This window comes from Felis catus, chromosome C1 (genome assembly GCF_018350175.1).
Source record: "Felis catus isolate Fca126 chromosome C1, F.catus_Fca126_mat1.0, whole genome shotgun sequence".
Lineage (NCBI taxonomy): Eukaryota > Metazoa > Chordata > Mammalia > Carnivora > Felidae > Felis > Felis catus.
Genome location: NC_058375.1, coordinates 124,162,875 through 124,178,520, shown reverse-complemented (window position 1 = coordinate 124,178,520; position 15,646 = coordinate 124,162,875). Strand labels below are relative to the sequence as shown.

General features: G+C 43.1%; 1 protein-coding gene across 9 annotated transcripts in view; it reads left to right on the top strand.

The window, feature by feature from the left end:
- Positions 1 to 15,646, top strand: part of NCKAP5 (NCK associated protein 5) — a 974,188-nt gene that overhangs the window by 856,573 nt on the left and 101,969 nt on the right. For all 9 annotated transcript variants that reach the window (XM_045034779.1, XM_045034780.1, XM_045034778.1 and 6 more), the window contains 3 exons: positions 2,915 to 3,103; positions 7,815 to 11,587; positions 12,356 to 12,533. In XM_045034779.1, coding sequence (XP_044890714.1) covers positions 2,915 to 3,103; positions 7,815 to 11,587; positions 12,356 to 12,533 — 4,140 coding nt within the window. The remainder of the gene's footprint in view (positions 1 to 2,914; positions 3,104 to 7,814; positions 11,588 to 12,355; positions 12,534 to 15,646) is intronic.

Below are 15,646 nucleotides of genomic sequence, written 5' to 3'. Positions count from 1 at the left end.
GGTAATACAACTTGCTACCAAGCAACCCACATCAAAGGTAGACCTCTTTCATACCTTCCCCTAGGGACCCTCTACTCAAAGTCCTGGCACAGCAGCATAGAAGCACCCGGGAACTTGTCAAAAATACTACACATCAGATTCCACCTCAGAATTACTCAGAATCTGCATTTAACAAGATCCCAGATGATACATGTACACATTGAAGTATGAGAAGCCTGACTTGGAAGATACTTCTCTGCTTAAGCACCCCCAACCCCACCGGCCTCTATATGACAGTAATAGGTCTTCTCCACCTCCCTGAAGTATGCTCCATCACATCTGCTCATCTCAAGTTCATGGTCAAAGGCAGATGCAGCAATTCCTCCCTTTGGTAGCCCTGAGGTTAAATTCCCTGTCATCTTAATCCAGCATCCATACAGGAGGTACACACATGGGAAACAACTGGGCAAGGATGCTTATTTGTAAAAAGTGTCCTGGGAATGGAGTTGAGCTGTAAAAATAGATATAATTTTGATAGGTATAGTAGGAAGGAATAGGTGGGAAAGACAGAGGGAAATCATGGAAGTTTCGGTGCTTCAAGAAAAGGTAGAGTACAAACGGTAACCGAAAGCCATGCAGAGTGTGAAAAGGGCCATTAGAAAAATTTATATCAGGGGCACCTGGGTGGCACAGATGGTTGAGTGTCCAACTCTTGAGTTCGGCTGAAGTCATGATTTCATGAATCATGAGTTCCAGCCCCATGTTGGGCTACTTAATGACAATGTGGAGCCTGCTTGTGATTCTCTCTCTCCCTCTCTCTGTGCCTCTTCCCAGATCTCTCTCTCTCTCAAAATAAATGAATAAACATTAAAAAGAAAAGAAAAGAAAAAAGAAAAATTTAGATCTGGATGGTCTCACAGGACACAGTCACAATCTCCCTCTGGAGAACAGACCAGTCTGTCAGAGCAGAGGCAGTCCTAAATAAAACCACCACCCTGCTTATTCAAGCAACAAAATATGAAAGAGGTTTGGGGATGGTGAAAATAGGAAAGTGCACGAGTAGAAGGGGAGTGTAATGTGTTACTTCTGAAAGTTTGTCCTAGGGGCGCCTGGGTGGCGCAGTCGGTTAAGCGTCCGACTTCAGCCAGGTCAGGATCTCGCGGTCTGTGAGTTCGAGCCCCGCGTCGGGCTCTGGGCTGATGGCTCAGAGCCTGGAGCCTGTTTCCGATTCTGTGTCTCCCTCTCTCTCTGCCCCTCCCCCGTTCATGCTCTGTCTCTCTCTGTCCCAAAAATAAATAAACGTTGAAAGTTTGTCCTAGATGTACGCAGTGGCCCAAGTGTCGATGTCAGGCAACCTGTGCAATAGCACTACTGGTTGTAGACATCTGTCAAGGTACAAATAATAAACTCTCCTTAAGTAAGTTACATGCAGCAGTAACAAGGTCATAAATCAACAGATACTGCTGAATGCTGAATTTTTAGACAAGTTTCTCCTCTCAGTGCTATTTAGAGCCAAATTTCGGGGGTGGGGTATGGAATAGTAAAATTTCTTGGCATATTTAGATCACTTAAAGGGATTGTTATGCAGCAAAAATGAAGTATTGATAGCAGGCAAATGCTTGATGTTGAAAACCTAACCTTATTAAGCGTTATGGATATTGATTAGAGAGGAAATTAAATATACCCTTTGTACTTATGCGGGGGGTTAGCATGTTCCCTGAGTACTCCCAGAACAGCATGCCTTTCCTTCCTCCAGTGGGGATTTAGTCACTGTCAGCTGGAATTGCATTTGGAGAACAGTGATAAGTACTCAGGTAATAAAGGCACCCATAAAGTGTCAATAAATTGCATAAGTAAGAGGCTTTGCCATTCTGTGAATGACACAAAGACAGATGGTTACCCATCAAAGAGCTTCTGAGACAAAGCTTTATATAGATAGGAGAGTGGAATGAGACGGTAATGGAGAGACTTTCTTCTCGTGATCAGGATGCTAAATTAATTTAGCTTGTCCAGCTCATGGAGCTTCATCTATTACATTAGGGGCCAAGAATATGGCTGTCAGGATGTGCTTTAGATGTTTACAACTTTGTCACCTGTGCCCCCACCTGGGTCTTCGGCATGGAACCCAGATCTAGTTGATGTGGCAGTCTTTACCATTTAGACGGCCAAATGATATGGAAAGTTCCATAACCTTTCCAACAGTACCTCCTAATTCCTCAGTTTGATGTGCCACTAGACATGACTTCCCGGGTATTTGATTCCTGACTCAGAATGATGCTGTGTGCGGGGCCAGGAGAACAATCTGGTGGAACTGCCCCCCCCCACACACACACACACAAAGGAAGACCTTGAGGTGCATGGAAGTTAAATGCTTTCTTTACTCAGTGTCTCCTGCCAGGGGCAACATGCAGCCTGAGATCCAGGTCACTAAACTCCCAGTGTAGTGGTCATGCTCTTGAACCCTACAGCCAAAGATGCTACTCTGTCTTCATTCTTTTGTGCCATTGGTCATGGCTTGATATGGATCTGATTATTTGACCCATCTGACTGGAGAAAGTGGGAAACTACCATTGTGATTTTTCTGCCATTGTGATGGCAGTTCGTCATAATCAAGTACCTACTTAGGCCAGGTACTGTGTGATATGCTTCTAATCTAGAACCCCATTTGGTCTTTGTGGTAACTCTATAAGGTAGGCAGTAATGATAATAGTATCATTATTCACTTTAAGAACAAATGTAGCTCTGAGGGATTAAATAATTCCTCCTAGTATATTAGCAAGAGGCAGAGCCAAGATTTGGACCTCTAGGCTGTTTGACCCCAAAAGCCGTCCTTCTAAGCACTAGGCTACATTTGCTTTTACCTCACTGTGATGTCAAGTTGGTATTTACTGTCCTCTAAGCAAAGCCTTAGCTCAGAGCTGTCCTGCTTTTTTAGGAATGCCAGCCGAATGCAAAATCAGGAGCCCCTGCTTTGAAATGCCCTGGTTTGGGGATCGTCATCCCTGGTCATCTCTGTCCTCGAAACAGCTGCAGCAGCAGTGAGCTGTCTCTTTCGAGCACCTGCAGTGAGAACTCCAGCGGCTCCTCCCACACATGGCATGATGGAAAGAACCTCAGGAAAAGGGTAAGGCCTCCTTTTGAGACAATTTAGCATCAGAGTGAGCCAGGAAAGAATCCTCTTCTGGCAGGAAGGTGGACAGTGGGAAGAGAATGACCCTTTGTTGAGTACCTGTGCATTTACTGCTCACAGAATTATATGGGGAGATCTCATTTCCTCCATTATATGGGAGAGGAAGCTGGCTCAGAAATGTTAAGTTAGTTGCCAGAAGTCCCACAGCAAGTGAGGGGTGGAAGGATGATTTAACCCAAATGACTTGGACAGCATTGACAGGGGGAGTTGGGAGGAAGAAGACAGTTTCCTTCTGTGCTTTGCTGGAGCCCACCAAGCTCATAGATTCATATCAAGTTGGAACCCAGAGCCCTGGCCTAATGAAAGTGACGATGTTTCAGGCCAACTCAGATGTTTCCAATTAGTTTTATGGACACTTTCTATTGCTGCGATGCTCAGAAAGACTTGCTAATGCCCACTGCAAATGACAGTGAGCAAGGCCACTGGCCAAGCCATCCCCGACTAAGCATCCCTTGAGAACTCAAAGCGAATGTTGTTTTCTTCCCAGATGATAGGGAGGATGGTACATCATCTCAGAATAAATGGCCGAAAGTTTTCAAAGTATCATTAGCTTTGTAGGAATTTACTACTCAAGCATGGCATGTATTATATTGACCTCCTTTACTCAGTTTTATAGCCTCATAAAGCACTAATTGACTATAAATTGGAGGGTGGCATGGCAGAGAGAGAAAATACCATGGTAGCTGACAGGGACTCCGGCTCCACTGGAGGCAGGCATGCGCTGACTTAGATGCCAGGAGTTTTTTCACCAGGTTGTTAGGTAACTCCTGCTGCTGGATGCCTCCCATCTGCTAGGTGGGCCCTCACAAGCGAAGAAGCATCTGTGCAGGCTGCCATAAGCAGAGGGTGTGGAAGAGCTACTTCTGCCCTTTCCCCATATTGAAGAAAAGCAGAAAGTACACAACAATGGAAACCCTGAATCAGAAGTTTCAGAGGTCATTTTCCTATCATATGCGTAAACTCCCATTTATTATTTGGGAGCATAGAAGCCAGGAGGGCTCCATAACTGCCAGAAAATAATAGTGAGGGAGTAGCTTTGTCATACTCTGAACAAGAACTCAGAAAAAAATTTCAAAGTGGAATTTAGAGCTTATTCCCTTGGACTCAGATTCCTAATACAGCATGTATATATTATCAAAGTTGTTCCTTCTGAGTAGATGTTCAAAGTTCTGAATAATGGCTGCTGGAGCCTGACTCTTAACAAACTGAGAAGATGGTCAGGAATGTTCCCTCTCTTTGTGGTTGTCACTGGCTCCAGAGCCCTTGCTCTGTTCTCTTCACTTCCCCTTTCCCTCCCTTCCCCCCTCAGAGCCTTTGTCTTTTCGTCCTTTGCCTTGCCTTGCCTTTTTTTCTTTTCTTTTTCCTGAAATTCTTACAATTCGAGCAACCCTTGATCTTTTAGGGAAACCTCTTCCCTGAGAAAGGAGAAATTAGGTTCTTATGTAATTTTTACACACTCAGGTGACTGTCATCTGTGGATTTCATAAGGTCCTGACTCAGAATGGATTGGAGTACCAGCACACCTGTCACATCTCACAAAGTCCCAGTTTTCAAGGACCTAGCAAACTAGACCCAGCCCATAAAGACATTTAAATTTATATTATTTAAGAAACTTCTACAGTTCTTACCATGTACCAAGTACTCATTTAGTATTAACTTACAAAATAAAGTCATATATTATGAATTTTCACATGACTACAATAATAACTTGCATAATAATAAATATGTGACCAATGGCTCTTTCATAATTCACAATTATTTTTTTTAATATTCTTTTCTATAGAAACAGAAAGGAAGCCTGCAAGAGATGCATTAGGCTGCTCTGCATGGAGGAATCTGGATCTAATTCATGAATAATTACCATGTGCCACCTAGCTCTTTTAGTATTTCACAAGTATTAGCTCATTCAGTGCTCATAAGAGCCTATTTAAGTAGGTTTGCCTATTCCCCCATTGTACAGATGAGGCAATTGGGCTGCTGAGAAATTAAGTAACTAGCCAAAGATCTCATAGCTGGTAAGTGGCAGAGCTGGTTAGTTGGTTCCAGAACTTTCACTCTTTGCCATTCTGCTGTCGTGGCCCTGTTGAATCAGCCAGGCTTGAAATATTATTCAAATTATTGGGATGGACTGGTTACATTAAGACCAAGAATGTTATTTAAAAAAAAAAAGTTGTGTGAAACCATTGTCCAGTCAAGAAATAGAAAAAGACTATGGACGTGGAACCTAGGCCCCTATGTTATCAGCGGCATCCTTCCGCCAATTGCACTGCCTCCCAGAGCAGCTGTTTTCCAGGCACAACATGAAGCTGCCTGTGGAAATGCCAGCTCCTCCCTCATCTCTCCCATAGAAGATTCATGCTTTTTTTTTCAAGTTTCCAGATTGTTCCAAACTTTTCTCATGTTACTGAATACTATAATATTACTGAATTACTGAATACTATATATTTACTATATAAAAATTACTGAATACTATAAAACCTCCCAGGGCCCAGCTCTCCATCCTGTGAGATTAACCACATTCCTCAATTGGTTTTCCACAGGATGGAGAGCTGGGCCCTGGGAGGTTTATGGCCACTGGCCCTGGGATGAATCCAAACCTCAGGAAGCCAGGCTTTAAAGAAGCAGAGGGAGCTCGGCTGAGCACATCTTCTATGGGTTTAACAAATCTGCCTTTTCAAGCTCTTGCAGAGTACTTCTGCCTGGCTTCTCTTCTTATTGTGAACGTGACTATCAGGATCATGGAGCTTCTTAGAAACCCAAGAGACCTCCCACTGGTTGGTCTCTAATACCCAAACTCACTAACGGGATTTCTCCTGATTTCCAAAGAAGTTTTATTGGCATAGAGGAAAAGGAGAGGAAAGGGGAGGCATCACCAAATAGCATCTATCCACAGCAACTTCTGATACTGGAGAGTTTTCTAAAGAAAATATATAATTTGACTTAAAAACAATCAACAAATAACAGATAAAAAAAATAAACACCATGTGTTGTAGATAGCAAGAGTAATTTTAATGGAAATGTCTTAGATGTAAGCAAATGTTCACAGATTACTAAAAAGCCAGGGCTCCAACATGAAGTTTCTGACACTTTTTCAACCTCTGCACATGGTTTGTGGTCAGTTATGGGCGGGGGCAGCTGGTATGGAGATGCCAAGAGAAGTTGCACTGTTAGGCAAGGTGGGCACAGAGCACACGTCTGAAACCACCAGATTCACTCATAGAAGTTCTTCACCTTTAATCATATAACCTTAAAAAAAAAAAAAAGACTGAGGTCAGTGCCCAAATCCCACCGATTTCTCTGAGTCTTGGTATGCGATAAAACTCTGCAGGTTCCATTCAAGAGAGGGGTGCGAGGGGTGTGAAGATTGTCTACAATTATGTATGATCTCTATTATGACATTGACAATATAGAGAAGAGAACCGAGAGACTTGGCTCCAGTCACATAGCATTGCCAATGGGTATGCAGGCTCGAGAGCCAGCCTGCCTGGGTTAGAATCTCTGCAATGCTACTTTGGAACCAAGTCCCAGGAAGAGCCCTGGAAATCAGAGCTTTTGAAACCTTTGTTCCAACTCTTCCTTAAATGTGTAATCTTAAACAGACTAACCATGCTGCCTCTCAGTTTTCTCTCTAGTAAAACAGAATTGATAATGTCTCCCTCATGGTGTTGTTCTGAATATTAAATCAAAGCCCTGTTCCAGTGGTTGCTACACAGCAGATGGTCAGTAAATGCTACTTCTCTACTTCTGCCCTCCACTTCTGGTTAGCAATACTCTGAGAAATATGAAGGTCTGTGTAGGATAGAATGGTTTTTCTGTGTCATTCTTAGTCAAAATTAGCACTAGTATTTGGGATGGTATGAAGAACAGAAAATTGACCTTTCATAGTAGGTAAATCATTACCATAGGGTTCTAGCAGCCAGTGTCCCACTGTTAGATGTATGTATGTGTTTCACAGATGTTCCCCTTCTATCAAAGAAAGTTATGAAGACCCAGAACTATCAAATTTTAGAATGGAAGGGACCATTAATATAGGGACCAACTTGCTTTTCCATTTACCCACTCTACCTCTTGTAAATACTGTACAATGAGGTCATATTGTCTTCTGATTATTTCCCCAGGTTTCAGCCAAGGCAAACTCATCCTTTGTTTAGGGGCTAGGGAGGTTTGAAACACAGACACACGCACACACACACACACACACACACACACACACACACAGACACACACACACACACACACACACACACACACACACACACACACCAAAAATCTTCTTATATGCCTCTCATGGCTTTTCCAAACAGGGGTTTGACCTCTCTCTGAATTTCTGGAGTCCCTACTACATTCATACTCCTCGTTTGCCCCCTTGACTTTGTGTCAAGTCTCCTCTCCTCTGCTGGCTTGCTTGCTCCTTGAGGGCAGGGTCCTTATCTACTGCTTTATTACATCATGGGCTACTTAGCTCAGAGGCTGGCAAAGCAGAGATTTGCTGCATAGTTAATGATTAATTAGCATTAATTAATTAATGTATGCATTTATAGAGGAATACTGAACCACCAGAATCAAGTCTAATCACGGACTTTTCCTTTTTGTAGTTGTGATCCACGTGATTCAGTGATGTCTGACATGTACTTTTCTTTCCTAGAAATCATCACAAAACTGGGATAAAAGGCTAAGTATTGACTCTTCACTCCCAAGTGGCTTCGCTAGTCCAACAGATGAACTACCTCCCACTCGTATCAAGGAAAGTCACATTTTGGAAGGACTAAGAAAGCTACAGAAGCGAAAGGTGTTACTTGAACCCCCATCAGTGATAACAAAATGGGGTTATAAAGATTGCATGAACTCAAATGAAGGAATATATTCTCCAGGAATTAAGAGTAGCAGCATCAAGGGGTATCCCCCCTGCAAACCAACTGACACGAGGAGCCCCAGCAAGGAGCCCCACGAGACATTTGTCTATGATACAGATTCCCACGATGATGCTGATGAGGACTCTTCCTCCTTAGCCTTGCTCCAGGCAGCTCCAAACCAGGGCTGCAGGCTGCACAGTCATAAATTAACCCACAGTGTTTCTGACAGCCTATTTGGCTGGGAGCTGAATAGAAAACACTTTACAGAAGGTGTGTCCTCAGTTTACCCCAGGGAAAGTCCTGAGAATCGGACCAGTTGTGCCAGCAACTGCCCCTTGGAGAGGATGCTGTGCCCAAGTGTGCAGGCACCTCAAGTACAGAGAGAGAGGGAGCCACGCGGTCAGGGCCGTGTGGCTCTCAGTCTACAGCTTTCAGACACCGATGACAATGAAGCCTTTGATGAATTGCACATCGGTAGCAGTGATGAGAAAAGCCATTCAGATTTGTCACTGACTGCTGACACTGACAGATCCATGGAGAATCTGGACATCCTTATGGGATTTGGAAAATCTCAACTGGGGTCTCCTGATGAGGAGGAAAAACAAGTGCCCATCCCCTTAGAGAGTAGACCAAAGACGTTTAGCTTCATTAAACAGCAAAGGGTTGTAAAAAGGACTTCTTCAGAAGAATGCATTACCGTCATATTTGACGCGGAAGATGGCGAGCCCATTGAATTCAGCTCTCACCAGACTGGCTTTGTCACTGTTACCAGAAATGAAATTTCCATCAATCCGGCCCCTATTGGACCCAAGGCAGAACACACTGAAATTTTACCTCAGGGAATGGCTCATTTACAGCCAGGAGCTGCAGCAAGAGACTACACTTTCTTGAAGAGACCCGAAGAGGAAACTGAGAAAAACATTCCAAAAGATGACATAGATAATGTTACTGTGGCACCCACTGGCTCTTTCAGCCCCAGGACAGTCACACAAAATACTCAGCGACCAAGACCGGCCAAACCAACACTCACTGTGTCATGCCAGAGTAATTCTAGGTCTTCAGTGTCCATGGGTATCTATCAGAAACAAAGTCTGACAAAAATCCCTGCCAGGGGCAAGTCTTCACCTCAGAAATCAAAAATGATAGAGCCTGAACTCTCCTCAAGAGTGCCCTCATCGGGCCCAGTGTCTCTTGAAAAATCACCAGCCTTAGCTCCTGGGAAGCTCTCACGGTTCAAGAAGACTGAGGGCCCAGCACCCCTTTTTGATTTGCAGCCAGATTCACACATTCCAAAACACCCTGGCCAACTTCCTCATGGCTCCAAAATGTCCAGCAGAAAGGATTGGGTCCAGTGCTCCAAGAGTCAGATTCCAGCATCACAGTTACTGCCAAGGCCCCTCAATGAGCCAGGTGACAATGGAGAACCCCCGACGAGGGACAAACACTGTGACCCTGGGCCAGAAGCAGGGATGAAATCACCTTCCCCCCCACCCCCTCCAGACAGGTCAGGCTCCCTTCTCATCAGGCCCAGTTATGACTATTTGCCACCACCCTCATCTGCCAAGCCCGACACCAGGGTCCCCAATGAAACAGCAAGGACCATATTCAAATCCCCACCTCTGAAGGGATCCTCTGCTCCTATTATCTCTTCTAATCAGATCATGACAGAAGTGCCAGGGAAGAAACCTTCTGTGGCCTTCAAAAAGCCTATCTTCACTCACCCTCTGCCCTCCACAGAAAGAGTCATTCAAACCAGATGTTCCGCTCATACCCCAACCAGCTCATTTGCTGTGATGGCCCCAGGGCCCCTAAAGGTCTCTCCAAAGAGAGGTGTCCCCAGAACCCCACCTCACCAAACGCTTGGGATCACACAAGCAGACACAGGGTTACGGACTCCCAAGAATTGTCCTTCAGCCCCTGAGCCACTGGAAATATCGTCCCCCAAAAGTGTGTCCCCAGGAAGAAAAGGACAAATGAATGACTGTGTCCCCACCTCACCCAAGCCTGCCTTCTTAGGGGCGAATGAGTCACCATCATCTCAGGGTAACAGTCACTCATCATCACCCTCCTCCAAAAGCCATAACACCCCACATGGTTGTCAAAGCGCTCATGAGAAAGGGCTGAAAACTCGCCTCCCGGTTGGGTTCAGAGTTCTCATGAAATCTCCCCAATTGCTCAGGAAAAGTTCTACAGTGCCAGGGAAACATGAAAAAGACAGTCTGAATGAAGCCTCTAAAAGTTCTGTGGCTGTGAGCAAGGCTAAGCCAGAGGATGCTGGGAATCCAGTGAGCATGGAGACCACAGTGGGAGAAAGAACTGTGACTCCACTGTGTTTTCAGGCACAAGGCAGTTTGGCTGAAGGGCTTCCCCTGGAAACGGCAATGCCAGAGTCATTGGATAATAGCATCCTTGGGGCTGATGGAAAAGATGGGGGAGAAAGCAGGGCTGTGAAAAGATCCCTTTCCTCCAATAAGCCACACTTAAAACCAGCTCTAGGCATGAATGGAGCCAAAGCCCGCAGCCAGAGTTTCAGCGCTCACTCGGGTGACAAGCCCCCTACTCCCCCCATGGAAGGGCCAGGCAAAGTTCGAACTCAGATTATTACCAACACCGCTGAGAGAGGCAACTCCCTCACCCGACAGAGCTCCTCCGCGGAAGTCTCGCCCAACAAGACCCCTTCTGCTCCCATGTCTGACAGTCTCCCCAGCGTGGGGAGGCCTCTGGGACATCTCTCCACCAGGCAAGGCTCCCTAGGGAGTGCAGGCAGCAGCCCCAGTAGCCAGCATGGGAGCCCAAGCAAGTTGCCTTTGAGGGTCCCTCCAACATCTGAAGGGCTCCTTGCCCCCTGTGGAATGGAAGACAAGCAGGGCTATGCAGAGGGAGGATGTCCCACCATGGCTGTCCCTGAGGAACCAAACGGTGACCACTACACATGCCCACCCGCCCCAACAGATTGCCCACGAGCCCCGCAGAATCTGGGGAGGACAGAGCGTCCACACAGTTTTGAAACAAGCAGGACCTCCAAGCTAGAAACTTCTGGAAGGTGTCCAGATACTTCTACAACCAGGACTGGTGCTGTGAGCCCCGAAGCCCCCCTCTCACCCACAATTGAAGAAAAGGTCATGTTGTGCATTCAGGAAAACGTGGAAAAGGGCCAAGTGCAAACAAAGTGCCCCTCTGTGGAAGCAAAGCCAAAGCCGGGGCCTTCTTTAGCCAGCTGGTTTGGTTTTCGGAGGAGTCGACTTCCAGCTCTCAGTAGCAAGAAAATGGATGTCCCCAAAACCAAAGTGGAAAAAAAGGATGCAAAAGGTTTGGGGTTTGGAAACAAACAGCTAAAATCGGAGAGAAAAAAAGAGAAAAAGAAGCCTGAGCTGCAGTGTAAAATGGAAAATGAGCTTGCCAGGAACACTAGGTTGGCACAGAGTCCGGACAATAGTTTACAAAGCAAAAATAATTTGAAGACCCCACAAGACATCTATGACCAAACGAAGTTTGAACCAAGAAGTAGACCCAGCCCTGTCACATGTTCAACGAAAGATACATTTATGACGGAACTTTTGAACAGGTAAGGTCTCGGCAAAGAGGGTGGCAATGTCAAGGGGTCCCCCCCCAAAAACAGGGAGGGTCGTTTGCTTCCTGCATATGAAATGCTGGTCAAGCATGTTTTCATGCAAACAGAAATGCACAGTGGCAGCAGTCTTTTGTACATTAGCCAGAATTTAAACAATGAAATAAAAGTTAGCCATAAAATGATAATTTAGTCCATGTTACTTTGTTAACCAAATCAATGGTCTTTGAAATTAAAGAATGGTAAGTTTTATCAAGGTTGATAGAAACTCAGCCTACACTGGGACGGTGGATTGTACCCACATGGCATGAAATGGAAGAAAATTACACATACGTTTTAAGGTATGCCGACCTCATTGATTGTGCCAAGCAAGCAAACGTATACTTAGAAACGTTCCAGAGGTAATTACATTTCCTGCTGATCTCAAGCCAGACATGTATTTAGCAATCACTCTTCAGTGGCTTTTATTTTGCTCCCTCCTTCCCCCATCTCACAAGCAGTAAGTAAGTAAGTAAGTAAGTAAGTAAGTAAGTAAGTAAATAAATAAATAAATAAATAAATAAATAAATAAATATCAAATCTAAACTGACACACTCCTGGGATGTCAGATGAAGATCTGATCAAGGCCACTGACAAACATTTATCACTCAAAGGTTTAAAGACAAAGAGATACAAAGAGGTTACCTTAAACATCAAAGGATTGGGAAAAGTAGTGATTGAAGAAGAGCAATGTAATTTATCAGAGGAATCACTTTCTACCTGCAGAGTTGATAAGAAAGCCGCTCAACAGACAGAAAGTGGATCAAATAATGTTTCCTGCAGGAGTGTGTTAAAGGGCAGCTCCCAGGGTTCCTGCCTCACCAGCAGCTCTACGAGCACTCAAGGAAACCACAAGAAAAACATCAAAACCAAAGCCGATGTGGAAATACCGAAAAGCTCCCTGGTAAGTGCTCCCCCCATCCTGGTTATGAAGTGAATCTGGTTGGGTTCTTTCTAGCTAAGCTGATGGCAATGTACAAGCACAAGATTATCGGGTGAATGGGGGGAGACAGTTCAAGGAAAAGGAGAGACACCTGGTGACAGCAGAGAAGTGAGAGCAATATTGCAAATGGAGTCGCTGCCTCCAGGATCTTTTCTGGGTTAGCTGCCTTTCAGGGCAGTATAACCAGAGTGCCTGCAACTGACAGGCTGGTGTCATCTTCAGATTAGCCTCCTGTGCAGGGGATTTGTTTTGATGATCATTTCCTTCATTTCCAGCAACACAAAAAGGCGTGGACATGATTATAAAACATAATAGCACTAAACAATTGGAGAGATTGTTGGCTATTTTGATGGCTCGATTTAAGCACTGTTCTTTTTTTTTTTTCTGAAAGCTGTATGTACCAATTCCTCTCACCTAGACAGAAAGTATTGAAGAAATCTATTTTGAAACTTGATTCCCTATTATTGAGTCTCTTAATTATGAAGTGAAAAGCTCAACTCAGGGGTAATTTCTTTTAAGAAATGAAAGGGCCTGGGTAGCTCAGTTGTTAAGTGGCTGACTCTTGATTTTGGCTCAGGTCATGATCTCATGATTCATGAGATCTGGTCCCAAGTCTAGCTCTGTGATGACAGCATGGAGTCTGCTTGGGGTTCTCTATCTCCCTCTCTCTCTTCCCCTGCCCTCCTCATGTGAGCTCTCTCTCTCGTTCTCTCTCTCTCTCCCTCTCCCTCTCTCAAAAATAAATATTTAAAAAATGAAAGAGTATTTTTATGTTTCCCCAGGATATGCTTGTTTCAAATAATATTTTGGTTTTAAAATTACCTTCAATTGCATTTGCTCTCCTTACCTTCTTTCTGTTCTTGCATAATTGATTTGGTGATATTTATTGTTCCTTTGTATAAGTTTTGAAGCACTTCCACAAACAAAAAGAAATTCTTTTTATAGAATTACTGTATCCATATGTTTTTGTAGTAGAATAAAAGAGATTGTAAAATATGGTACATACTACCATTTTCTTAGGGAAAACCTGAAATATAAAGTAATTATACATTTTTTTTTCTAGAGTGTTTCACAGGAGATTTTAGAAGTAATCATGATTGGCATTCATTATTATTAATTACTAGTTTAATGAATTCTTGATATTTAGGGTCCCTTAGAATTTCATAGACATAAATTAATTTAACACAAATGCACATTTTTCTTTCAAATAGCTTTGGACTCGGAAGAGCTATAAAGTTTTTGTTTTTTTGTTTTTTTGTTTTTTTCAAATGCTCTGAAGTCATATTGCAAAGGAGGTTCTTGCAAAAGTCCCCCCCCCTTTTTCTTCTGGGCTTCCATGGTATCCTCCCTTCTTTGAAAATGTAGATGTCCCCCGCATTGTAAAATCACAAATTATAAGCATATGTAAGGCTGCCCTTGTAGTGTCACCGAAAGGAAAGAGAGAATGAACAGTGTGGAAACGTGCAATATGCCAGAAATTCAATCCAACTGATCTAAAACTTTGATAGCCTGGCAGAGCCTCTTATCAGAGGCACTCAATTTAACTATGCCCCATTTAATATGTTTCTGACAGCTTAGGGTATATATCTTTGCTGCACAGAAATACCAAAAAAACAAAAAACCTTTGTTTGGCTTTCACAATTTCATTTTTACTTTCTCGTTACTTCCTAACACTACAGTAATTTCTGTGCTTTTTGTCTCTCGTCTTCAGTCTTTCACTGAATTACTACATTTCAGGGTAGTAATAAGTGTCCTTTGGTCCTTCCAGAATATCAGCAAGAAACATTCTTATTATTTTCTGTGAAGTACAAAGATTACTTAACCACCCCAAAATACATAATCAATAGGGATATGCTAATTTTTTTCTAGTTAGCTGCAAGAGGAAATTAGTCATGCTGGGAAGCTTTTCCATACAGAAGAATATTATTAACCTGGATAGTTGACCACCTAGTCTTTTTTTTTTTTTAATGTAAAATGCAGTGGGGTTTTTTTGTTTCATCTCCATAATCATCAATGTGGAATGGACTAAAATTACTAATTTCAGAAAGGACATTGCCATAGTCTCCTTTGGGACTAGTACAAGACTAGCAGTGAAAACCTATTTATTATATGTTATCAGCCTGTACAGGAAGGAAATTAGTTGCAAAATAGGATATATTCTAATACCATAGCACATTGATGGGAATACCTCTTAAAATTCAGAGTTTGAGGGAATTTTCCCCTACTAGAGCTCAAGGTAAATTTCCCATTTGCTTATTTTAAACTCTATTGCAGAGAATCTTTCTGACAGTATTCACTCGGGATGAAAACAGTAGCTACGCATAATACATTACGTGTCACATGGGTTTTGTTTTGTTTTGTTTTTTAGTGAAATCACTGTTCAAAATGTTATAATATACCACCATCTCTTCCCTTTACACACCAAGACTATATTCAGTTATGAGGGTCCTCAAGGATTGTATTCTAATCTATGCTGATACATGAGCATTTCCATACATGTAACAAATTCATGTATGTAGCAGACCTGCACTGCATTCACTGGTAGCTGCATATCAATACCCATTTTCAGGATTGCTAGATACATTTTAAAATATGTATAAAAGTCCCATTAATTCTTTGCTGAATTCAATCCTTTTCTCTTTTCAGAACCTTAATTAGAGGCTTATGTCCCCATTTAGGCCATCATTCACAGACCACTTAGCTCTAATTTTTGTGTAATTTAGACAAGGGCCATGTTACTTTGTACTTCTACTTGAATTATATAAAATCATGACAAGAGGGGAAAAGGCATCCCCAGGAAAGATTGCATAGGTATTAAGTAAATAAGAAAGAAAGAAATGCACTCTACTTGCTATGTGTTATAAATCCTTCCTTCCTATGGATTCAGATAATTTTGTGTAATAAGAAGTCTCAAGGGAAGACAGCTCCAGGCTCCTACTTGACTATCACTGGACAAAATAAAAATTGTTAACAAAATTAACGAGATCGTATACCTTCTTCATGCACTGGGAAGAGATGGCCGTTTTAATATGGGTATTTTAATTTAAATTATGAGTATTTTTTTCAGCCAGTGT